This window comes from Capra hircus, chromosome 21 (genome assembly GCF_001704415.2).
Source record: "Capra hircus breed San Clemente chromosome 21, ASM170441v1, whole genome shotgun sequence".
NCBI classification, from domain to species: Eukaryota; Metazoa; Chordata; class Mammalia; order Artiodactyla; family Bovidae; genus Capra; species Capra hircus.
The window spans coordinates 13,374,862-13,399,904 of NC_030828.1; the positions used below are offsets into that span (position 1 = coordinate 13,374,862).

General features: G+C 42.5%; 1 protein-coding gene and 1 pseudogene across 4 annotated transcripts in view; one reads left to right on the plus strand and one right to left on the minus strand.

The window, feature by feature from the left end:
- CHD2 (chromodomain helicase DNA binding protein 2) overlaps nucleotides 1-25,043 on the minus strand; it is a 112,056-nt gene that overhangs the window by 68,165 nt on the left and 18,848 nt on the right. For 2 of the 4 annotated variants that reach the window (XR_001919845.1, XM_018065977.1), the window contains exons 3-13: nucleotides 24,796-25,027; nucleotides 20,903-20,989; nucleotides 19,180-19,241; nucleotides 12,563-12,667; nucleotides 9,459-9,599; nucleotides 7,772-7,905; nucleotides 6,854-7,079; nucleotides 5,429-5,529; nucleotides 4,496-4,540; nucleotides 4,170-4,348; nucleotides 2,128-2,252 (exon numbers count right to left, since the gene is read on the minus strand). Coding sequence is in view for 3 of the 4 variants with exons in the window: in XM_018065977.1 (XP_017921466.1) it covers nucleotides 2,128-2,252; nucleotides 4,170-4,348; nucleotides 4,496-4,540; nucleotides 5,429-5,529; nucleotides 6,854-7,079; nucleotides 7,772-7,905; nucleotides 9,459-9,599; nucleotides 12,563-12,667; nucleotides 19,180-19,241; nucleotides 20,903-20,989; nucleotides 24,796-25,027 (1,437 nt within the window). In the remaining variant the exon portion in view is untranslated. Of the gene's footprint in view, nucleotides 1-2,127; nucleotides 2,253-4,169; nucleotides 4,349-4,495; nucleotides 4,541-5,428; nucleotides 5,530-6,853; nucleotides 7,080-7,771; nucleotides 7,906-9,458; nucleotides 9,600-12,562; nucleotides 12,668-19,179; nucleotides 19,242-20,902; nucleotides 20,990-22,803; nucleotides 22,949-24,795; nucleotides 25,028-25,043 lie in introns of those variants that run through there. The other 2 variants (XM_018065979.1, XM_018065978.1) reach the window with 2 other exon arrangements.
- LOC108638498 lies at nucleotides 572-1,761 on the plus strand (annotated as a pseudogene).

Sequence of the window (25,043 nt, forward strand, 5' to 3'; positions counted from 1 at the left end):
TTCCTGTCCCTAGCAAGCTGCCACTGTCCATTTACACAAATGAAAGGAGGTTTGATCTGCCTATTTTTCTGGAACTAGACCAAAACAGCAGGTTACTTAGTGTAAGGTTCCCACAACCAGGGACCAGTAGCTAACTGGGCCTTTTTCAGCTGATTCTGAATTAATGAGTTTAAAGACTCTACAGGGTGTGACTCTGGACAGGGCTCCTGAGTCCTGAAGTGTAAAGCAAGAGGGTTAGTTACACAGCTTCTAAGGCTCCACTTAGCTTATAATTGTCCTTTAGGAAGGTCACATCTCACTATTCTCTGAAACAAAAATAATTTTCCAGCAAGCGAGAACAGTAGCTACCTCAGACCTTCATTCTCAGTCAAAGGAATTGAACCTCAAGATCTTTGTTTCTCACACTGAATGTTAAATATTACATAAATTTTAACAAGACAAAAAACAGATGGCTCAACTGGGAAAGTCACATAAACGCATCTCTGTAATGAAAAGCCATCTTTTCAGCTTTGAGAAAAGCAGCTCACACGTCTTTGCTTTCAAGCTGTAGTCTAACTCTGAAATAAGAATTCTTGCTTTGCCACCAAATACTGACGAAATTAAGAGTTGACATCTGGGGAAGGAATGTACAGACAGACACAAGGTGCTTCCCCTCCGTCCTCCACCTCTCTGTGCCACCATGATGCTGCACGTGTGCGTCCTGGCTGGCGCTCTCAGGAACACCAACAGTGCGGAGAAGAGAGGCAAACGCCAGGCGCCTATCAGACCACGCTCCAAAGCCACTGTCAGGCTTCTAACCGTGATGATGAAGCCTGGTTACGCTGGCAAATTTGGAATCATCCATGATCACTGCGCTGTAAAAGTTGTTGACAGCCTCACAGGCAGGCTTCGCAAGTGTGGAGTGACCAGCCCCAGATTTGATGTGCAACTGAAAGATCTAGAAAAATGGCAGAATGACCTGCTCCCGTCCCGTGAGTTTGGTTTCATCGTACCAACAACCTCAGTGGGCATCATGGACCATGAAGAAGCACAATGAAAACACAGGAGGGGAAACTCTGGATTCTTTTTCAAGGGATATAATACGTATGTGCAAATAAAATGCCTTGAGGGAGTTAAGAAAGGTACTTTTCACCCTGTATGTTCTATGAGGACAGGGACATCCTGTCTTGCCTTGGTTCACTATTAATTCTCAAGGCGCACACGGGTTCCTCATGCACAGTAAGTAGGGAATACTTGAGTCTGCAATTGAATTTGGTGAGTAAAATTCATGAGCACAGTCTCAAAGTACCTTTAAACCTCATTGTCTCATTTCTCTTTTTTCCCAAGACTATGGTAATCTTATTACAAAAAGTGAAGGATAATTTCACAACTTCAACTGTCAGAAAACTTTCTCTAAATGGGATGGCCTGTATAGCAACTGGGGAGTGGGGGAATCACAAGACTCTTTAGCACCAGTATGTAAATTAAGAGATCTTCTCTCGTCTTGGAATAATTCCTTCCACAACAAAAATTTGGGCAAATTACCTTGCTATTTATGCTCACGAACAACACAGTATGACACAGGTCGCTGGCTATTACCCTCCCAATAACTAAATAACAAAGTACTTTTTACTTCAGGCTAAAGTGGTAATTACACACACAGGAAAATTTCCAGAAGTGATTTCTCTTAATCATATATATATATACACACACACACACATACATATATGATTTTTTTTTTCTATAATATACAATGGACTTCCCTTGTGCTCAGTGGTAAGAATCCACTTGCCAACCCAGGAGACATGGGTTCGACCTCTGGGTCAGGACGATCCCCGGGAGAAGGAAATGGCAACCCACTCCAGTATTCTAGAAAATCCCATGGATAGAAGAGCCTGGTGGTCTACAGTCCATGGTATCCCAAAAGAGTCAGACACGACACAGTGACAAAGAAAAATAATATACAATGGGGCTTCCCTGGTGGCTCAGATGGTAAAGAATCTGCCTGCAACACAGAAGACCCAAGTTCAATCCCTCGGTTGGTAAGATCCCTGAAGAAGGGAATAAAAAGGAGGCATTCTTTGCAATCTCACAATCTTAAACAGCCAGAAACAGTAAAGAAAACATCAGACATAGTCTTCTACGTACTTGCACCAGGAGTGAGCAAGCCAGTTGAGACCTTCCAGCTGATAATCTCGGAGCTCCAGATTTTCTCCTCCTAAATACGCCGGCTGTTTCTTTAAAGCCACAAATCGTGGTCTCTGCTTCAGGGCCTAAAATGCAGAATTGAACAAAGACCAGGTGTGAAGAAAACTTTCTTTCTGTTCATATGTTAAAATGCTAGCCATGATTTCTGCATGCTACACTAAAGCATAAGAATTGAAATTTCACATCTGTATCACCAACCACACCCAACCAACCACGAGTTCCTGCATCGTTGTCTACATCCCCAAAGCCAGACTGCGGCCTGAGATTATGTTAGTTATCGCTTCTTTCCTGAAGTAAGTTTGTGAACATCATTAAATAGCACTTACTCTACATCATCTCTTGCAGTGGGGCAGTGAGTCACCTATTTTCCTCTTGGCGTTACCTTACTCGATAAACAGCACAACACAATGCCTCTGGGAAAGTCTGTCCATGGTACCATAACAGCGTCTGTAAACTCTGAAATGCAGCCCACCTCCCAAGCCCCAACTCTGAAAGTCTGGCTTTCTGAAGAAAAAGATGCTGCTCTCACCTCCAGAGGTGTGAAGATTTGGCAGTCTAGTAAAGCCATGTCTCTACGGTTTGCACAAAATGTGGATTCTACAGCCGAATCAGTTTGGGAAACACTAGGTTAAAAGTTACATACATCCCACGGCTCGTGACTTTTCAGAGTCTACCGTGTTTGCGGACACCGTGAGCTTACAGGAGCAGCTCATTCAGGAGTGTGTCCCAAAGTGACTTGCCCACAAAAGCCTTTTTTTGCAGGAAGCGTTTCTCTGAAGATGAGCGCTCTCTGGAATGAGTGCCCTATTAAGAAGTGTCATCTGACTAAAGTATTTGATAAGGTAATTAGTGTTTGTCTCGGCTCTCCTCTGTGAGCAGCTGGCAGTCAATAGAATCAGATGCCTCACCCGCAGCTGTCCACTCCCGTCAAGGCTCCCCACAAAGCTTCTCCCGTCTGACTCTTCAACCGCTGCTACTTCCCTCATCCTCACACCAACTCTCCCTTCAAGGGCTTATTCTACATCTTCCTGGTGGGACCTTCTGGCTTCAACAACTACTTACTCTGGAGTCTCCAACACACAGTCATTAGATTAAGCTTTCTAAATGAAATACTGTTTCTGGCCTGCTGCTCTGCTCAAGAGGGTAGGCTTATCAATACCTACAGAATAAAGTCAACATATCCTTCAAGGTATTCAATACATACACACTTAATTTGTCAATATCACCTGCCTCTTCCAACCCTGAGGCCGGTGGTTCCCCAACTACAAGAACATCTTTCTTTTAGTATCTTTCACGAGAGGGCAATAACTTGGGCCCCCTTTTGTCTTGTCCAACCAGCTCCAACCTATCCTTCAAGGGTAGGGCACTTCACGCGCCACAACTTCCTCTGGTTTTAAAAGCCCTTCAACGATCCCTGTGGCTCACGGGCTTCTGCCTCTGGACGTTGTCACACTCACTGACCTCCAGTGACACACTGCTCTTTACAGGGACAGGTTTGGTGCCATGAATCTGAAGACAACCTCTTGGACAAAGAGGCCATGTCTTACATATACTTTTATTACTGAGGACCCAAGCATTTCACTTTATACACGGAATAAATACCAACAAAAGACAAGCATCTGTACAACCAGTCTAGCATATAAGAGAGCCTGTACAGATCCTTGTCTTTTGTAGAATTCAGAGTCTCTTCCCTTTCCTGTCACTTCTTTCAAGGAGTCTCCACAATATCTCTGAACTAGATATATCTAACTGTATAAATAATAAGATGAAATGAGTCCGTAAAGCCATTATACAACATATCTTCCTCTCCTGTTTTAATGGTTTTCCTTCGATACCAAGATTAGATCATCTTCTTCCACTTCAACATGAGACCTGTCCTTTACTTCTGTAGTCTTTTCTCTTCCCAACATGCATGTGTGTGGCCAGACCTTTTCAGCAATACACCTTTCCCCTGAAAACTCAAAAGCCCACAGTCAGCACACCTTGCATTCTCTTGTGGGGATGGTTTTTGAGTTGTTGCGACTGTGGAAGCTGTCGATGCAGCTCTGAAATTTCTTTCCGATCAGGGCTTCGTCTTCCCAGCTGCACTCTGAATAGGGCAGTCCCATCCACTTGCATAGATACTCAGGTTCGTTGGAAGGGGCCGGCTTCCGGCTGTGAGCTATTTCACATACAAAAATTTATAGATCAGCAACTGCCAATTAAAGGAGAGGGGTGACATTCTGTTTTATGTGTACCCAAGGCAACACCACGTGGCAAAACATGAGCTGCTCTTAGACAATATTTATAAACAAGATCTCTCACTTACCTGGAAAGTCCGTCTGACCCAGTGTAGATTTGCTTGTCTTCACAGCTAAATAAATGGAAAATTAGGTAAGTTATCACCAAGACCAAGAAAACAGTGACATTTCAGGTCCTGTGAGGAAGAGTACAAATATACTCTACTATCTCACATCCTAAAAAAATAAAGAGACAGCTGTGCTGTTCTCACAACCCTGTCTGGCCCCATTTCTCTGTCTCCCCACCCCCGCCTGCAGCCCCACCACCCCATGCAGTCATCCCCCCGGGCCAGGCCTAATGCTGAGCTGAAGGACCAAGCCCCAGTCCTCCCTGACTGGCAACTCCACCTGCCGCCTGAGCCACCTGGTGCTTGGCACGCCTACCCCCTGGCTGCCACCTCACTGGCGGGCCTTTCTCACTCTCCTCTGCTGGTTTCTTCACGGCTTCCAAAAGCTGGAATGCCCTCACACTTCTGCTCTCACCATGTATACATTTCTTGATGATCTCATTAAACCTTAGGCTTTACGTACTATCTACACACAGATAAATCCTCCAGTTTCAATCTTCAGCTGAGACTGAGTTCCAAACTCCAGCTTCTCATACTCTACAGCCTTCACAACACTACCCACTTAGATGACTGTGAAGCGTATCAAACTGACAAACTGAGCTCTTGATTTCTCTTCCCTTAACCTTGCTGTTTCCGTAAATGGTGCCTCCACCCTCCTGTTTGCTCAGGCAAAGAATACTGACACCACCCTTGCCACTTCTGTCTTCCCCCATCTCCAAATCTACCAGCAAGTCTTGTTAGCTTTTCCTTCAAAATAAATCTAGGTATCTGACTATTCTCCAAAATTACACCTGCAAAAATGCATTTTTTAATATCTATACATTACTCCCCAAAAAGAAAGTTCCTTTATTCCTGGAACTCCAACACTGCTTAAATGAGTTTCCATGTACTTACCTATTACTCTTTCTACAATCTGATACTGTTTGTTCAGCTCCGAGGCCAGCTCTTGTTGGCAGTTGAAATATTCCACATCTTCAGGAGAAACCTTCCCTAACCTGGCCAGAAGTCAAACAGGAAAAGTACATACTAATTAGATCTGGAGAATCCATACTCACCTATCAATGCAAAGTCAGAACAGGAAAGGAAGCCTAGTCTTTACTTTCATATGTCCCTTTAGTAATCTTGTACTGATAATTAGGCCAGAGATTTTAAGAAAAACATGTAAAACTTGTAGAAAACACTGAAACCGCAGACTTAAAGGACACACCAGTTGTTCTTGCTGATGTGGCCTGTTTACAAAGAAACCTAAAAATAACTTTTGTGTGATGAATTTATGTGATCTGTGATAAATTCATATATCTTAACAGACAAGGCCAATAAAACTCAGATTTATAAGAAAAGATGTCTTTTTTTAATATACGGTGGACTTTAGGAGTGATTAAATGTTGACATTTTTAGAAAACCAATTATTCTCAGTTATAAAACAACACCAGCAACTTGAAATTAAATACTACTATAACTTTCAAGGACTTTCAAAATTCTAATAATTGTTTTACAAACTACTCATACCTCAGAGATATATATTTTCATTTTTGACTCGAAGAAAAAAAAGTATCTGATTTACTGAAATAGCATATTCTGCACAGTAATAAAACAGGAATTGGAACCCATTTGTCCCTATTCTTAACACTAAATAACCTGATCACATGATACTGAAGCGTGTGTCTCCAGGGGGAATTTACACTTCTTATTTATTATCAGTTTAGGGGTGTGGGTATTGTGGCCTCATGTTTCTCGTACAACTTGGCATGTTCAAAGCTGTAAGTAAGCTAAAAACCACAAGGTGATCACAGTTTCAGAACATTCCTGTCACATCATTTCTGTAAACTGTAAAACCAAGATCAATTTTAAGTATACCATATCCCAGAGAGTTCTTCAACACTAAACTCCTGACATCCAGGCTATGCCAGCACAACCAGAGAAAGTAATAAGGTGCTTAAGGACATAAGACTTGGACTCAGGCTGCAGGAGTCCCAGTCTGGGGCCCGCAGAGCTGCTCTGTAGCTCACTCTGCCAACAAATAACACACTGTAAAAACCTCACAGGCTTACTGTGAGGACTGACGACAAGATCAGGTCTGGAAAATGTCCCATAAACTAGTTGTTATTATTAAACTCTACAGACTTCCTGGCTATACATAAAAATATGTATTATCTTCAGGTCACAGTTTTATAAAAGGTAACCATGGATGCCTCCACATTCATTCAGGTGACAGAGGCAGAATTTGATATTCTAGACAGTCACGTTCTCCAATATTTAAAAACTCTCCCTTCCCCCAGGCTGCAAATGCATTTCTTTTATCTAGGAAAGGTAATGTACCATTGCTTGATTTCATCCTCTTTCTTCTTGAAGTTCTCCAGTTTTTTTAGACCCTTCACTTTCTGTTGCTGTAAAGACTCCTCACTCTCCCATGTGCTGTGGATATACGACCAGCCCTTCCACTTGATGAGGTACTGGACTTCGCCTTCCTCCTTTTCAGGGTCAAAGTCGCTACTAGGGTCTCCATTAGCTTCGACTGCATATACAGTGGTAGAAGCTCCAGTGGCTGCAAAAAGATTCAGTTAAATTTTAAGAGGTCTATGAAACCAGACCCTGAAAAGCTTCCCAAATACACAGTTGTCTAAAGAGTCTCTTTTCGGATGAAGTACCAAAATCCTTTATCTTCAAATATGCAGAAATTCACAAGCAATACAGAATGAACATGCTCAGCAATTTAAATGTTTTCAAGATGCAAAGCCAATCTTTCCCATTTAAACATTCTAAAATTTGCTGGTGAAATCAAAGAAATCTTTGTGTTGAAACACAATAAACACGGAACAGCAACATCCTTTTGTTTTGGTCCCTACCAACTCAGGCTAAATACATAAAATTTGGGCCTTCTGAGCAGGGAGAAAAAGTAATCTGCCAGCTTCCAATGGCAGGGAAGTGGCAGCAGGAACCACGTCTAGCCGCAAAGGTGGCAAGAAGCCCCTGAAGCAACGCAGAAGGCAGGCTAAGGAGACGGACAAGGGAGCAGCAGCACTCAGGCAGACACAGAAGGGCAGCAGGAGGGGCTCAGGAGCTAAAAGCAGAAGCACAGGCAGGGCCCTGGCCACAGGTGGAGCGGGGGAGCCGGAAAAACAAGCCATTCCTTGAGGCCACGGTCATCCTTAAATCCATTCCTACTTAGACATTTGCATTCCCTGCCCTAACACTTGTTGCCACCTATAGCAAGAATGAAGCACTGTCTTTGCATACCTCCTTTCTTTCCCAGCCTTGAATCTAAGACCTTTTCAATAGTTTCACTATTATCCTGCTGTTCATCAACTCCTTCTCCAGTCATTTCAATGAGGTCATCTGAGTCAGTCTCAAAGTCATCGTCTTCTTTATAACTGTATGAGGAATAATGCCGAATAAATAAGAAACTATCTTTTCAGATCCAAAATCACCATTTGTAAGATCATTAGGACAACCCTTTTGGCTCCAACATGGTGTTTTGCAGATCAGCCACGATAAAGTGGGCTCAAAGTTCATTTTTCATTCCTGCTTAAAGTATTACTGCATGTTCATAGATAGCGGAAGGAAGGCTAACTCATATTTCAAAATAAAAACTAACTAAAGTGATTTTTGTAAGCAAGACACAGAAAACTACAAGGACATTCTTATGTTTTCATTTTTTAACAACATCATTATTAGGTATAAACAAGGAAACAACCACGAAAAAAGAAAATGCATAATGAAAAAAATTGCCTAATGAAAAAAGTGGTTCTAAGATTAATGCATCAACCCTGCATTTTGTCTCCCAATAACAAGAATATGAAATTTAAGTCTTCAAGTCACTGACCATGCTTCCTGGTACTAAAAATATTAACACATAACTTTCCACCATATATTATATTAACAACAAAGGATTTGGGAGTTACAAAAGAGAAAAACACAATGCTGGAGGCAGTACAGCTAGCTGTAGGAGGAAAGTGCTAAGCTACACGTTAATATAGTCAAAGCTTAGTCTTAGCTTTCAAATTATTAACTGCATTCATTTAACAGGTTATTAACAACTTCAGGATTCAGCTTCACCATCTTTAAGTAGACCAAAAGAAAACTATGTACCCTCTAAAATGAAATTAAATGCCCTCTGACTGGCATAAAGTAAAATATGTATGTTTTGTATCTATTCCTTTATTTCATTTTCTATTAATTATTCATACACTATCATAACCTTGTTAAGATTATTACATCCAAGTAACATTATATAAAGAAAGTGAAAGTCGCTCGTATCTGACTATTTGCGACCCCATGGACTATACAGTCCAGGGAATTCTCCAGGCCAGAACACTGGAGTGGGTAGCCTTTTCCTTCAACAGGGAATCTTCCCAACCCAGGGATCAAACCCAGATCTTCCGCATTGCAGGCAGATTCTTTACCAGCTGAGCTACAGGGGAAGCCCAACACTATATAAGCTGAAACTCAAAGGAATTTATCTGATTGAAAATGCAATTCAAAAGTAAGACTGCAATCCAAATGTCTTTCCTAAAAAACAGTTATTTTTGTTATTTTCTTGGCCAAACCACAAGGCATGTGGGACCTTATTTCCCCAACCAGGGATCGAACCCTCACCCCATGCATTAGAAGCATGGAGTCTCAACCACTGGACTGACAGGGAAGCCCCAAAGAATGGTATGAAATGAAGATAATGTCACTACCACTCAAGGAAACGTGACCTTGAACTAGTTCTCTTCATAGGGATGAAGGCTTGATATGATTTATCACTATTATTTCCATTTTCCTATTGGCCAGGACCATTCTTTTTGAAAGAGCCTTTCTGAATACAATCTCAAGACACAGGTCATTATTTTCACCTGTCAAATGCCTGATCCTGGACTTATTAAAAGCAAGCTCTAGCCCCTTCCTCTCACTAATGAAACCCTTCCGGGACATCACCTACCTCACATTTTTAGCTGCTCTGCGGCGCGTCTGCCTTTTGGGAGCTTCATCATCTTCATCCTCATCATCAGAAGAATCTTGCTTTTTCCTCTTTCCACGCTGAGTCTTAGGTTGCTTTTTAACACGAGGTTTGGGCACTGTTCTAAAGTGAGAAAAGAAAAAATAGCCAAGTCCTTATTTCATCATTTGGTGTCTACTTCAAATCTATATAACTGTACTTCCCAGAGCAGGGCTCACCATAGAGATTAACCAAGGGAATGTTAATACATGAATATTCCTAGACCCTGTTCCACGAGATTCTAGTTCATGAGAAACCCACTCCACTAGGAACATGGAAACGGCTCCACTGTTGAGACCCTCCAGCCATTTACAGGAGACACCGTCGGCCCACTGTAACGGCAGGCTCCACACCTGCGGACTTAACCAACCATGGATCAGAAACTTATCTGGGGGGAAAAACGTCCACAAAGTTCCCAAATGCAAATTTTGAAACGGCTGACCATTCGCAGCGGTTTACATAGTGTTAACATTGCAGCAGGTATTAAAAGTAATCAACAGATGACTAAAAGTACATGGGAGGAGAGGCCCAGTCTACACGGAAATACGGCAGCACAGCATTTCACACAAGGAAGGGACCTGAGCATCCGCAGATTCTGGCATCTATTTAACACAAGGCTGCTGGGACCCATCCCTGGCAAGGATGAAGGGAGGACCGCACTGTGGATTCTCGGGCAACGACCCTCCACTGCTCCTCAGGACCACCTGACACAACGACACACACACAGCCTGTTGCTGAGGGCAGCTCTCTTCTGGGCAATTTGGAAATATCTACCAAAGTTACTAATGTAACCATTTTACTTCTGGGAATAAGTAAAAGATACAAACAGATATAAACTGATACAGGCACAGTAACTATTCACTGTGCTATTTGCCATAACAAAAGATTAGAAAAACTGAATGGTCATCAAGTGGGAACTAGTTCAATAAACAGAATCCTTGTTATTGTTGTTCAGCCACTAAGTTACATCCGACTTTTCTGCAACCCATGGACTGCAGCATACCAGGCTCCTCTGTCTTCCAGTATCTCCCGGAGTTTGCTCAAATTCCTGTCCCTTAAATTAGTGATGCTATCTAACCATCTCATCCTCTGTCATCCCATTCTCCTTTTGCCTTCAATCTTTCCCAGCATCAGGATCTGAAAACAGAATACCATGCGACCATAAAAAACAATGGAGGGAGGAGTTTTTCTGCCCGTTGGTAAGCAAAGATTTCCAAGAGAGATAATGAAAGAAAAACGCAGGAGAAGATGCATGGAATGTTATCATCTGTATAAAGAAGTAAAGGACAAGAAATAACTACACATATTTTTTTTTTCTATGTACATAAGACACCTTGGAGACCACCTGAGAGACTGTGCCCTGCCACAGACCCGGGCACAGCTGAGGAGCTGGCCCTCTGCGGGCGGCGCCTCCCCTGCAGCCAAGACCACAGGCACAGCTGAGGAGCCAGCCCTCTGCAGGCAGCTCCTCCCCTGCAGCCAAGACCACGGGCACAGCTGAGGAGCCGGCCCTCTGCGGGCAGCGCCTCCCCTGCAGCCAAGACCACGGGCACAGCTGAGGAGCCGGCCCTCTGCAGGCAGCGCCTCCCCTGCAGCCCAGACTGAAAGCTACAGACTAGGAGCTCTCACAAGGAAATCAAGTACTCCAGCAGCAGCGAAAAGGTGAGAGGAGTAAGACGGTGACGGAAACTCACAATCACAGCCATCTCTTTCTCTCACACTTGCCGTAACCAACACTGCACAGACAGGTGGCCAGAGAGTCAATAAAAGATGGGCAAAATCTAGAAGACAGGCCTGGAGTGGGCTCCAGGGCTGAGCGCTGAGACTCAGATGGAAGGAGACAACACTCATCCATCTCCCTACAGGGGTGGAGGGGGAGGGGGCAGGGACAGCATCCTAAGCCATGGACAGACAAGGATTTCTGCTGTAAATGGCCAGGGGATAAGTATTTCTTACTTCCTCAGACCAGAGGCAAAGCTGAGGCTACCACATAGGCACGTACATAACGAGAAAATAAACTTCAACAAATATTTTACTGAAAAAATTCAAAATAAAATAATAATGATCAAGTGTATTTTTTGTGATACAACATCTATTAACAAGAAGAACAGAATTCTTTTTGAAGGGACGAGAGCATTTCACTTAATTAGGATTCAAATTTAGTGTTCCATATCACAAAACTACAAATGTTGACCAGAAGCTATACTGAGGGACTTCTTCTCCAGTAGTCCAAGGGTTGGACTTTGCCTTCCAATGCAGAACCCTGGTCAGGGAGCTAGGATCCCACGTGCCTAGTGGTCAAAAAATACCGAAGCATAAAGCAGAAGCAATGTTGTAACAAATTCAATACAGACTTTAAAACCGGTCCACATCAAAAAACCTTTTAACAAACAAGCTATACTGAGCTCACAGGCCACATAAAAATAGTGGGGGGGAGTGGGATTTGGCCCAAAGACAACATGCGTCAGCCCCTCCTAACACTGCAAGGAGAAAGTCTTCCTGGGGCCTCGCTGCCTCCTGTCTCCCTCCCTGTATCACCAGTGCCTTTGCTGCCATTTGTCTGATCAGAAATTACCAGTTTCCTCCCACCTCCACCTACTTCCATCTCTGGACAGCTTCTTTGCTTAATGTCATATAGATCGTACGAACAGGGTAATGAGAACAGCAGAGTATGTTTCAATCAGCCAATTAAACGTAGGAAAAATTAGTTCTCCCCAAAAGAACCTGTACCCTGGTCAAATACAGAGAGCTTTTTTTAAGAGTGGAAGATATATTTGTTCCTCATAACCAGTCCACCTGGAATATGAAACACCAAGATTCACTCTCTAGCTGTGTACCGTGCAAACACACAGAACCCACAGCAGCTCGGCCATCTGATCACTTGCTAACGACGCAGACAAGCAAGAAGGTGACTAGGCATTTGGGACCCAGAGTCGCAGCACACCGCAGCGCGCCAACCGCGGCCCTCGTGCCAGCACTGCGCCACCGCCCTCAGCCTAACACAGACCAAGCTCAGCCAGAGGCAGACGCTCGAGCACACACTGCACCTTCTGGGGACAGGTCTTCTGGCTTTCACTGTTTGCTCTGGTTCGCTCTCTGTACTGGAGCCTTGTTCCTGTTCATCTTCTGAGAGCTCCCGTTTCCATTTTTCTCTGTGATCAAAAGCAAAGCAAAATTTTTTTTTTTTTTCTAAAAGAGTTCCTCAAGATCGTTTCACTTGAAGAATGTGACAAAACCAATTTCAAGCAGAAGAGCCAAAAAAGGCAGAACGCGTATATTTTAGATATTATGCTAAGAGATTTGTTTTAGCTCCAAATTTTGGTTGGGCTCCTTCCTGCGATGTGCAATATCTATTCCTATTTTGTATCTGGTATCAAAATAAATGATGAAGCTAAGGCTGTATTTTTTTTTTAACTATTTGTTCTGGAAAAAAAAATGTTGCCAATTCTCTAATATTTTATTTTTATTTACTATTATCATTGACCAGACTGAAGCTATAACATATACTAGATCAGAGGTTTTCAAATTTTAGCATGGATCTAAACTATATAAAGGATTTGCTGAAAGAGTCTTTTGGGCCACAGCCAGTTTTTGATTCAGGAGGTCTAACGTGAGGCCTAAAAATCTGAATGTTACCCAATTCAGATGATGCTGATACTATTGAGAGAGTTCTCTGAGTACTACACTAGCTATCTTCAAAATGTTGATTAAACAATCCCTAAAATTATGTTATTAATGATAAACCTACCACCTACTAATTAACCTGTCCAGCTAATGAAGTAGTGTTAATAATCACTAAATACAGTAGGTGTTCTTCTGCTCATCAAGATAACAGAAGACGCGGGAGATCCATACCCTATAGGTGCCCTGCTCTCCCCCAGCAATTTCTGAAGTTTACTTGAAGACCAAAAAGAAATCACAGGAGCTCAGCTCACTGCCCAACTGCAGCGAAGAAGGAAGGAACGCACATAATAGCAACTGGTCATGAGACATCCAGGGAAACAAAACACTCAACAGGCAAGAACCTGGGTTTAAGGTTTCTCTCTAAAGACAACAACTACCACGTGCCTCTGGGTCTCTGTACAGAAAATGAGGTTATGTTAAAGACAACTGCTGTCAAATTCCAAAGTCAAGTCAAAATTCTTCATGGGAAAATAAGTCAAAGTAATAGTGGAAGAACCTTTCTAAACAGTCCTACACTTGATTCAGCAGAAACACCAGGAAAGAAAATGTTCTCAAGCCTTCCATGAAAAGGTCGTAGAGCTCTTCCACATACATTACTCAAGCTCTACTGGCACAAAGGCAGGCAAGTGGGGATACGTCTTTGCTAAATAAAGATACAAAGAATGAATCCTATCAGTCTGCCAGACAGGTAGGGTGCTTATGGACAGTGACTGGAAAAATATTAAGGTCTGCTATTATCACCTAATATCCATCCCTCCCTCTTTAAACCAAACCATACTTTGGGCACCCGCCTTATTCTCCTTTCCTAGAGCCTCATACAATAAATGTGTTTTAAAGGATCCAAGGAATAGATGGTGATGGCCAGGAGGAAAAAAGATGTCTCCAGCAATGGGGAGACTGGCACCTAAGGATCTAGCCTTCCTTGGCCAAGACTAGAACAGTTTATTTACCCCTTAGAAAGAGCTTACACAAACTGGAGAGCAGTGGTTTCACAGGAAACAAGCTTGAAAGAACATGCATGTAAGACCTAACGGAGAGCAGATGAGATGAGAAAGATCTACAATCAAGTGTTATTCGTAATTTCTATAACTCTGCCAGGAACTGAGACTGTTGTATCAGAGTAGCTAACGAGGTCCAGTTCAACAATTTTAGAGACTAAAGTGGCAGTAGACACTGAAAGAATGGATGTTGAGAGTTTTCCAGTTAAACTGCAGATCTGTAGATGTACAGATAACCAAGAGGACTTCGAATCTTCCAATATGAGAAGGTACAAAAACTTAGCCAATCAATTGGTCCCAAGTCCTATTCCCATAGAGAGGGAAAATCAAGCCCAGTGGGAACAAGCTGTTTGGTATATGTCAAACCCACATTTCTGCTACTCTCAACAGAACCCACTGAAGACCATTCCAGGAGCTGAACAGCTAAGAGGCTTAAAAGGTTGAAAGGAGTGTATATGTATCTGAAATTGGTGGATTATTTCAAATTTCATTTTAATTTTCAAGAATGGTGGGGGAGGGGGCAAGTTAGGACCAGCAATACTGTTAATTCTGTATAAGAGGTGAAGTGAAAATCAATTACTAACAGATTACTGCCCCAACCCTGGCTCTCCAACAGCTGAAACCAACGTCCAACCCTAGAGTTTGCTGGCTTCTCAAATAATGTAGACTATCTGAGGAAGACTCCCTGACTAAGCCATACATTACAAGCTGGGCTGCAAAGAGAAGTCTCAAGTATAAGATCATGATTAAAATATTTTTCATCTTAAAGGAGACTTGAATTGCCAGATCCAGTTCTAAGAAGCCACCAGTGGGATCCCCTAAATGGGAATCAATGGAACTTCGGTCAAAATTTTGGGAACTGGGGGAAAAAAACACCCAGATTTGACCACTGAGGCCTCAGGGCCATATAGGTAGATAGGAGAAAGTCAGAATGCAAGTTAGCTAGGTATGGTTTTCCTTCTTTACTGGGAAAATGTGGATTCCTTTTTTCTTTACTGGGAAAAATCAAATCTAAACAACTATAAAAAAGGGAATGAACAAAAGCCATTTTAAAATAAAATAAGCCTAAAATTTGGCCAAGAGCCACTGAGTCTTTCTAATTAACTGTCTTTAAGAGCTCAAAGACGCGAACTCCTTTCTCCTCCACTTTAGAAGGCAGGTAAGGAAAACAGGGAACCAACTGCTTCAACATCACTGATTTTCAGTCGATTTCCCCAAAGAGGATGGTGCTCAGAATCAAGCCTCACTGAAGAGGGTGAGTCTGCTCTGCCAAGGACTCTCTTCTGCCATGTCACGGGACTGTGGCAGACTGCCACTTTACAGCGCTGGGAAGGAGGAGACAGCTATAACCTCAGGAGAGCAACTGCAAATGCCTACAGGCAAAGCCATGCTAATTCCAGGTGGGAGAGAGGGCTCTAGGGCCACTGTTCAGTGGCGCTGAACACGACTGGGACTGCAACGAGTCAGCAGAAATCCTACCCGACATTCCACACATTAGGGCGGCATGAATAAGGACTGCCTTGCCCACCTCCCGAAAACCCTGTACGCAGGTCAAGAAGCAAGTTAGAACTGGACATGGAGCAATGGACTGCTTCAAACTTGGGAAAGGAGTATGTTGGTTACATGTTGTCACCTGCTTATTTAACTTCTCTGCAGAGTACATCATGAGAAATGCCAGACCGGATTAATCACAAGCTGGAATCAAGACTGCTGGGAGAAATATCAACAAACTCAGATATGCAGATGATACCACTCCAATGGCAGAAAGCAAAAAGGAACTAAAGCGCTTAATGAAGGCAAAAGAGAGTGAAAAAGCTGGCTTAAAACTCAACCTTCAAAAGCCAAGATCATAGCATCCAGTCCCATCACTTCATGGTAAATAGATGGGAAAAAGGTGGAAGCAGCAACAGATTTTTTCTCTTGGGCTCCAAAATCACTGCGGACAGTGACTGCAGCCATGAAATTAAAAGATGCTTGCTCTTTGGAAGAAAAGCTATGACAAACCTAGACAGAGTATTAAAAAGCAGAGACACCTCTCTGACAACAAAGGTCCACACAGTCAAAGCTATGGTTTTTCCAGTAATCATGTATGGATGTGAGAGTTGGACCATAAAGAATTACCAATTAATTAAAAAAATGTTTTCCTCCTCTAAGCTTTTAAAATGCTAACTCACATGACTCCAGCAGAGTTAGTCCCTTCTAAGACTGTAGTCCTTAAAGCGTCAGTGTCACAAAAGCAAGGAAAGTCTGTGAAGGTGCCCCAGACTAATGAGAGCTGACACCTGATACAATATTTGACCTGAGACTGGGCTCTGCACTGCAGGTGGAAAATTATAAACGAGACTGTTGAGCTGAATGGCCAAACTGGAGTCTAAATTAGACAGCGGTATTGTAGCAATGATAAACCTATTTACCTTAACATTATATTTTGCTTACAAAAGAGAATATCCTTATTCTTAGGAAATACACACTTAGTGTTTAGCGGTTAAAGACCATGCTGTATGAATCTTAGTCTGAAATGGCTCAGAAAACATATTACCTTGTGTTATACGTAAATATATATAAAGAGAACTCTCAGAATGATAAAGCACATGGGGCAAAAACGGTACACAGTGGTGAATCTCAGCATACACGCATTCCTCGTGCTGCTCTTACCCTTAAAAATTTTCACCTCTTTGAAATTAATCCCCCCAAAAAAGTTTAAAAAATGGTTCCTTTAAAAGCTTTGAAATCTGTGAGACAACCTGCAGTGCTTTGGAAAAACACTGCCCTGTGCTAATGCTCCAATGTCCACTCCTCTGAGCGCGCCTCGCTCAGTTCTGAAGCCCATGTGCGCACACGCTAGGTTGTCGTCCTTGCTGAGATCACAGAGGGGCTGGCAGTGCAGTCTCTCGTGACCTGAGTCTCAGCAGCTGCAGGACCTCCCCTAATCCATGTTACTAATACTAACTAAACTGACTCAGAAAGAAAAGCTCTCCACAAACCCCAGTGCCCTCCAGCTGCCCAGAGGAGGGCACAGCGTGAGGCCAGCCCAGCGCCCAGACAAACAGGCATGAGGAGAACCTCTGCTTACGCTAAGTTCCCAAGGAAGAGCCCAGAAGTAGACAAGCAGCCTCACAGAAGACACCCCCTCTCCCCGTTCCCGACAAGGAATGGAAAGATTCTACTCGGGCAAAGAACGGTCACTAGGGCCTCTGAGAGTTGCCTACTTTGGAGAGCTCTCAGGATTGAAAGGAGAGGGAAAAGCAAACACAGAAATCAGTCAAAATAGCAAGTCTGATGTATTACACAGGGGCTGAAAGCTGGAGGGATTCTCACACCCAAATAACGCTGCATAAATGAGGTGTTCAGGGACTTCCCCTGGTGGTTCAATGGTCAAGACTCTGCGCTCCCACTCCAGTGATGACAGGTTCAATCCCTGGTCAGGGAACTAACATCCCACATGTACAGTGGCACCCCCCCCCCAAAAAAAATTAGGAGTTCAGGTTTTCAAGTACAGTACATTTAGATTCCCGCCAATGGACCAGCAGAATGTAGCCAGAGGGTGGAGCCTCCAAAGCCTTTAGCCTGGGAAACTGAGATCTCCTGAGCAGGCCCTGGGATGGGAAGGCCCAGAGCCTTCTGAGCTGCCATGAAGCAGGGGTTTGCCTACAGTTATCATTTCTCCAACTCTAATGAAATATTTAAAACACAAATGGAAATTGTATGCCCTCTGGGCAGGGCAAAATTAAATACTATGACTTTTCTTAGCATAGTTTCTAATAACTGTTAAGTTACCAGAGTAAGTATTACCCTATTTTAGAGATGGGGAAATTTAAAGACTCTTGTTACTGTGCCTCAGGCCAAATACTTAAGAATTATGCTGTGCTTAGTCACTCAGTCGTGTCTGACTCTTTGCGACCCAATAGACGGTATAGCCCAACAGGCTCCTCTGTCCATGGAATTCTCCAGGCCAAAATACTGGAGTGGGTTGCCATGCCCTCCTCCAGGGGATCTTCCCAACCCAGGGCTCAAACCCAGGTCTCCCACATTGCAGGTGGATTCCAGATTCTTCACTGTCTGAGCCACCAGGGAAGCCCATGAATACTGGAGCAGGCAGCCTATCCCTTCTCCAGGGGATCTTCCTGACCCAGGAATTGAACTGGGGTCTTCTGCACTGCAGGCGGATTCTTTACCAGCTGAAGTTTTAGGGAAGCCCAAGTTAAGGATTACTAATACTTTAAAACAGAGAAGATATAACTGGGACTCTCAGCAACAGCCAAGGACAACCGCTTACCATGAGAAACCCCTGAATTTGTGTGCAGGGTTTTGAGTATTCTTCTGAGAAGACAGGCTATAGAATTCTGTTTGTCAAAGGGATTCATACATTCCACCCCATAAAGATTTAATTATTTCTCAAAAAAAATAAGTCAAAAAAATTTTTACCATAAGTAGAATTTTTAAAATTTTATAATAAATATATAATCTGTATCATAAAGGAATTTCACATTAACCTTATGAATTAAAAGTTTCTTGCTTAGGAACTGCCAACAGTGAAACCACACGGACACAATAAGGTATTTCCTATTAAAATGGTGCCCAATCAGTATAACTTTATCACACCAGCACAGAGAACAAACGAACAGGAAACACAGCCCATCTAAATGTGCTCCTTGCTTAACTGCAACAGAACACCAAATGCCTCTATGTTTGGGATTTGTGCACATTTTTAAGAAAAAAAAATAATAATGGGGCCGACAGGGCAAATCAGATGGAATAGCTGTGGTGTGCCCTGAAAAGCAGCCCAACATTTAACCTTTGAAAAACTAAAAACTTCAAAAGCCACTGCTGTTGCAGCAGACTCAGAGAGACAGGAAGCCAAGACAGCAAGAGACAGAAGCGGACACTGGGCGCAGGGTGCACTGCAGACACAAGGCAGGCAGGCCCACAGACAGCCGCACGCGCCAATGCCCCAGGCGAGGACCACCCCAGGGGAGACTTACTGTTTTTTCAGCTGCCTCTGGCCTCTTCTCTTTGGGCTCCCACTCTCAGACCCGCTACTTGCCTTCAGGGTGTGAGGGGGGAAAAAGATCAGAGACTTTAGTTCACAGTTCTCAGGACCACACAAGCCCCAGTTCCACAATGTACTCAATGCAACATTACTCAATACGAGCTTTCAGACAGAGAGACACCTAAGCCTCTGTTTGGTGGTGTTCACTCTTTCGTTTTGAAAATTAATTTGTCTCTTACTGCTGAGTTACCTGTAACGCCAAGAAGTATTTCTTTCAGCTTGACTTCTGAAAGAACATAGTCTAATAAAATTTTGTGATGAAGGAAACATCCCGTATCTACAGCGGCCCACTGAGCAGCCAGCAGTCACACGTGGCTGAGCCCCTGAAATGTGGCTGCTGTCACTTAGGAATGGACTTTTCATTTTACCTAATTTTAACTAACGCACATTTTAAAAGACCCATGTCTAATGGCGACCATACTGGGTCCTGATATAGAATGTCTGGCACGAAAACGCCACACAACGTCTAGTCTGCCTTTAAAGGCGGCGACTACGAACCTGCTTCATTTCAGACTCAATAAAGCGCTTGTTCAATCGCGAGCCAGCTGTACTCTGCTGACAGCAGCAGAGCAAGCGATTAGTCACGGACGTTTGAACAAGTCTTTTCCCCACATGGTAAACAAATCGGCAAAATATTCCAATTTCTGTTGGTCCTGTGACCTACCAACAATGTGTTAATTTATATACAAAAGTGAAAAGGTATACGCACCATGTGCTTGGTTATAATAAACATGGGAAAAGAAAGCTAACTAAGGTTAACCAGCTCAGAGGTCACTCAAAGTAAAACACCATAAATGCTGCGCATGTGTTATGGCCAATCACACTTTTAAAGTCTACTTACTGCCCCAAACTCATTAACCTTTGGCTACTAATATTTAACTGTTATCAGTGGGACGCTACATAGTTAACAACAGCAAAGTCCTCCCAAGAATGCAGAGGGGACATTTCACTGAGAGACCAGAGAACACATCTTCAGAATGTAGTCTATAAACCTAACACAGAGTTAAAACAGAGATTTTCCCCAAAAACTTCACATAAACTGAGGGAAGGTCTGATTCTATAGAGACAACAAAATCCAATATATAACACTAATTTTTAAAATCAACCTTTTCAATCTCAGAAAGTTTGATCAGAAAGTAAATAGGCATTCAACATTTTATATTGCACATTAAAAATGAACTCGGAAACCAAATTTTAACAGTTTAGGTAAAATGAAATAATTACTTAAGCACTCTCCCTTGCTCAGCAGTAAATCTGAAACGACTTCCACTTACTGTCACCTTTGCTTAGTGACCCAGTTAACAAAATCTAGAATTTACAAACTCGACGCTTTAAACAGTAAACTTCTTGCAATAATCAACTGCACTATATGAGAAACAAACCGACAAAAATTCAAGGGCAGTTTTATATAACACTCTACTAAAGCACAGTTTTATACAATACAATACTAAAGCACACACTATGACATGATCTTTCTGGTCATTTTTTTTTAAGCCACACGTGGCTTTTCCAGCTGTACTAGGTTTAAAAAACTTGCTTTCTGGTCACTTAACTCCCATGGCCTGAAGTTCATGGTAATACAAACCAGAGTCAGAAACGATGAGGTAAGATTAAGGAGTGTGATCTTATCCCCTTAAAACATTGTTTTTTCTTACCTCCTCCTTAATATTAAATCGTGACGGTTCTTGTCTGCTTCGGTTTGACCGCCTAACCCCATAAACATCAGGATATTCTTCCCACATCTGTAAGATTAACAGACTACACATGAATCTTTTTTTCTTGACCCCCATCTACTATTTACATTATTGGAACATATATTTCAATTTAAGTGAATCCCAATAACTAAATATCAAAGGGGTTGTTTTGTTTAATGAGACAATAAAGGACCATCTTTAAAAAGAATAAAGCTTATTACCCTAGAACTCATTAAAGTTGTGACAATGCCTCTTCGTCACTACATGGCTATTAAACTAGAAAGTACGTTGCTTATCCATTGTCAAAATATAAACTTACAGCTGAATAATATGGAGACATAAGAGAACAACTGTTTCCACTAAAAAATTATTTACTTATGAATTTTAAGTCCCTAATGCTTTCAATTTCAGCTTTGACTGCATAAGACTCATCCGAGAAACTCAAATAAAATCAAAAGAGCCCCACCACCAACTTTCTGTTAAGTACGAATCAGTTTACTTGTATATATTTAAAAATTCCTCAGGATGTACAAGATGCCAGAAACAGTCAAAATTCAGTATTTCGAACATTCAGCTTGAGGTCTCAGAATGAGACCCACGAGCACCCTTGCTCCAGTACACTCCATTTCACTAACAGTATTTAACCCTTTGCCTTTAAGATCTGATTGTGGCCTCTCCTGCCTTCCAAGATGGCCTACACTCTTTCTATGGAGTGTATATCTCCCCAAATAATCCTTCTTTCACTTTAAAAAACTCAAATTAACAACTCAAAAGGAAAAATACAAAAGGCCCCCCCTTTTCTCCCCATTGCTCTAAGGATTCGTCTAACCCCCAGTCTCTCTCTTCTTCCCGCAGGTAACGGCTGATAAGCATGTTGTGTGTGAGTGAAGTGAAGTGAAAGTCATTCAGTCGTGTCCGACTGTTTGCGACGCCCTGGACTATATATACAGTCCATGGGATTCTGCAGGCCAGAACACTGGAGTGGGCAGCCTTTCCCTTCTCCAGGGGATCTTCCCAACCCAGGGATCAAACCGCGGCCTCCTGCATCGCAGGAGGATTCTTTACCAACTGAGCCATGAGGGAAGCCCATGTCGTGTGTACTTTTAATGAAATCAATCACCTGTAGGCAAAATGAATTTAAAAGACTGTGGAACACTGAAGTGAAGATGCACAACAGAGTTAAACATTTAGAAGAGATGCTTGAAAGCCAAGATCAGAAGGCTGGATTTGCCACTGAAATACGGGAGGCAGCTAATGTCATGAAAATATTTGGAGTGAGGCAAGAGAAGCCTCGGGCTGTGGCTCATCATGAAATGTGTGGAAACTGGACCCCTAAAAAGACAAAAATGATGAAAGACGATTCAGGAACACAATATGTCACAAAGTCAAGGGAGGACATAATCAACAGTACCTTAAAAAAATATATACCCCAGGAAAGCCAAAGAAAAACAACCCCTCCAAAGGTAACAAGCATGGTGTCCTAGGAACAGGCATTTCAGAACGAGAAGCCATATAACCATGTAGCTCAGTGTCCTCAGTTTACAAAAGGGAAGAATCCTTAACCTTAAAATAATATGAGTCAGAGGACAAAAGATCCAACCAGGAATTAGTAACAATCCAGTGGCAGGAAATAAAGGCAAAAAAGGCAGCGAATGTCCACAGCTCGAACCAATGGGGCAGAGAAAGGGAGGCAGCAAGAGCTTTGCTCCAGCCCTGCCAATCAACCCACATCCACCCTTTCTTGAATCTGAGAGCTATGAAGTGGCTCTACAGGAATTAGTGGTTATTAACTGGGTGAATTCTTTAAACGGTAATACATTAATTAGTTCTACCATTTTAAAATATTAGGCATTCAGGCTCACCTGTTGGGACTTTATTACAACATACACTGTCATGTGTACATCCTAAAATCATCTTGTGTTCCCATCTGTCCTTTTGAGGGGTGCTGCTGCTGCTGCTAAGTCGCGTCAGTCTTGTCCAACTCTGTGCGACCCCAGAGATGGCAGCCCACCAGGCTCCCCTGTCCCTGGGATTCTCCAGGCAAGAACACTGGAGTGGGTTGCCATTTCCTTCTCCAATGCATGAAACTGAAAAGTGAAAGTGAAGTCGTTCAGTCATGTCCTACCCTTAGCTACCTCATGGACTGCAGTCCATGGGATTTTCCAGGCAAGAGTACTGGAGTGGGTCGCCAGTGCCTTCTCCCTTTTGAGGGCTAGTGATACCTAATTCAACCCTCCAATAAAAGCTACCATTTGAAAGAGAGGAGTGAACAGAAAACAAAGAGCGTTCTTTTTGTAAAGTCATGACCTAATCATTCTAACTGGCTAGTACATCCATCCAGTATCTATTAACTTCTTTAAATTGATCACCTTAACTTTAATATTTCTGCCTAAACCTGTACTTCCATGGTGACATGCAATCTTAATCCTGTCTCTCTCATATACATATGTATATTATACACACACACATATATTTGGCCTTACAGTTGATTCCCAGAATCCCAGTCAACATGACAAGTTTTAAACACCCTGTGCAAGCTGTGGTTTCTATAGCTTGCTTTACTCTCTGCAAGTAAGGAACTCGTCACTGTACAGAATAAAGTTGAAAAAGATGGCCAAACAGGCCTTCTGCAGGCAAATTTCTGAGCTGAATGACACTCAGAGAAGATACTCTAAGTGGTACCTTCCACACACAGGGTCTCTCTGAAGTAAGTCACCACCTGAAATGTCCCTTGTGAAGGGTCTCTACATACTGAGAGGCAACACAGCACAACCCGAGTGTCTGAAAGTCCCTTCTCTGGTGATGAGTTAGCTAGTAAGGACAGTTTTCATTTCCCTGTCCCTAACACTACAACACTACCAGCATTCCCCAACCTCCCACCAATCCTTCAGGGCCATTTAACCTTAAGCGATGACTATACCGGGAACAGAAAAACTGAAATAACAGTTAATCTCAATTCTGCCAACAGTTAAAAGCCACTTTTTTTTTTTTTTTTTTTTTAAATTTCAGGATTGCTGAAGCTAGTCTATGGAACTTGCAGGCAATTTAAAATCGTTTGTGCTCCTGGGAAGGTCTCTTGTGTGCAGACACAGATTTGTATCTTAGAAGAAAAACTGATTTCTCATAAAGCTTTCTGCATAAGACATTTTTAAATTTCTAAAAGCAATTTTTAAATATTTTTAGTGATTCTAAACTTAATTCTCTCGAATTAGAATTTCACAAGATCAGCCGCATCTCAGGACTACCTAGACCAAGTCATTATTTTCCCCCAAAGGAATGCATCCCAATGTGTGGACATCAGTGAGAAAATTCTATGCAACTCACTTTTTACCTTTTTGCATTCTCTGCTGGAAAATTCTTCTGTTAGGCGAATAATATCTACATTGCCTAGGTAAAGATAATTTCTTTTCTGTGAGGAGTACTTCTCCTTCTACTCTTTAATAAAATAAAACACCCCTTATTCTTGGACTGGAATCATCCATCAAACGACAACTGTATTTCACAATCATCTGTGAATGATTTTCTCTGGTATTACTCACTATTGTGCTAAATATATATATATATATATTTAACCATCTTTTTTAAATGCTAAAAATCAAAACAACAAAAATGTCTCTCTGCCCTAGATGATGATGGTTCATGTAATTATTAATATTTTCCTCTTAGCCCTGTGTCTAACTAGTAGAGCAGAAAGCAGTCCCCATTTAGATCCAGAGAGAGAGTATTACTAGAAAAGGCAGCTGCAGATGAATTTTCATTATCAAGACACACTAAGGAGCTTCCCACAGGAACGCAGAGGTCTGCTCTCTGGTCCAGGGTCGCGGCACACTTGTACTGTTCAGCAAGGCCGATACCTTCTTCACATCAGCTATCCGTTCCTTCTTAGAGGCTGGTTTCTCTTTGGCTTCTGGAAGGACTGGCTGGGACTTGGAACCTGCCGATTCACTCTCAGACTCCGACTGACTCTCCGAAGATTCAGAACTACTATTTGACTCACTGCCATGGCCACTTCCTGGATCGCTGCCCTGCTCACTCTCCGACTGGCTGCCTGAGTCTGAACCCGAAGCTTCTTCAGATGCTGAATGACTTAATTAAAAAAAAA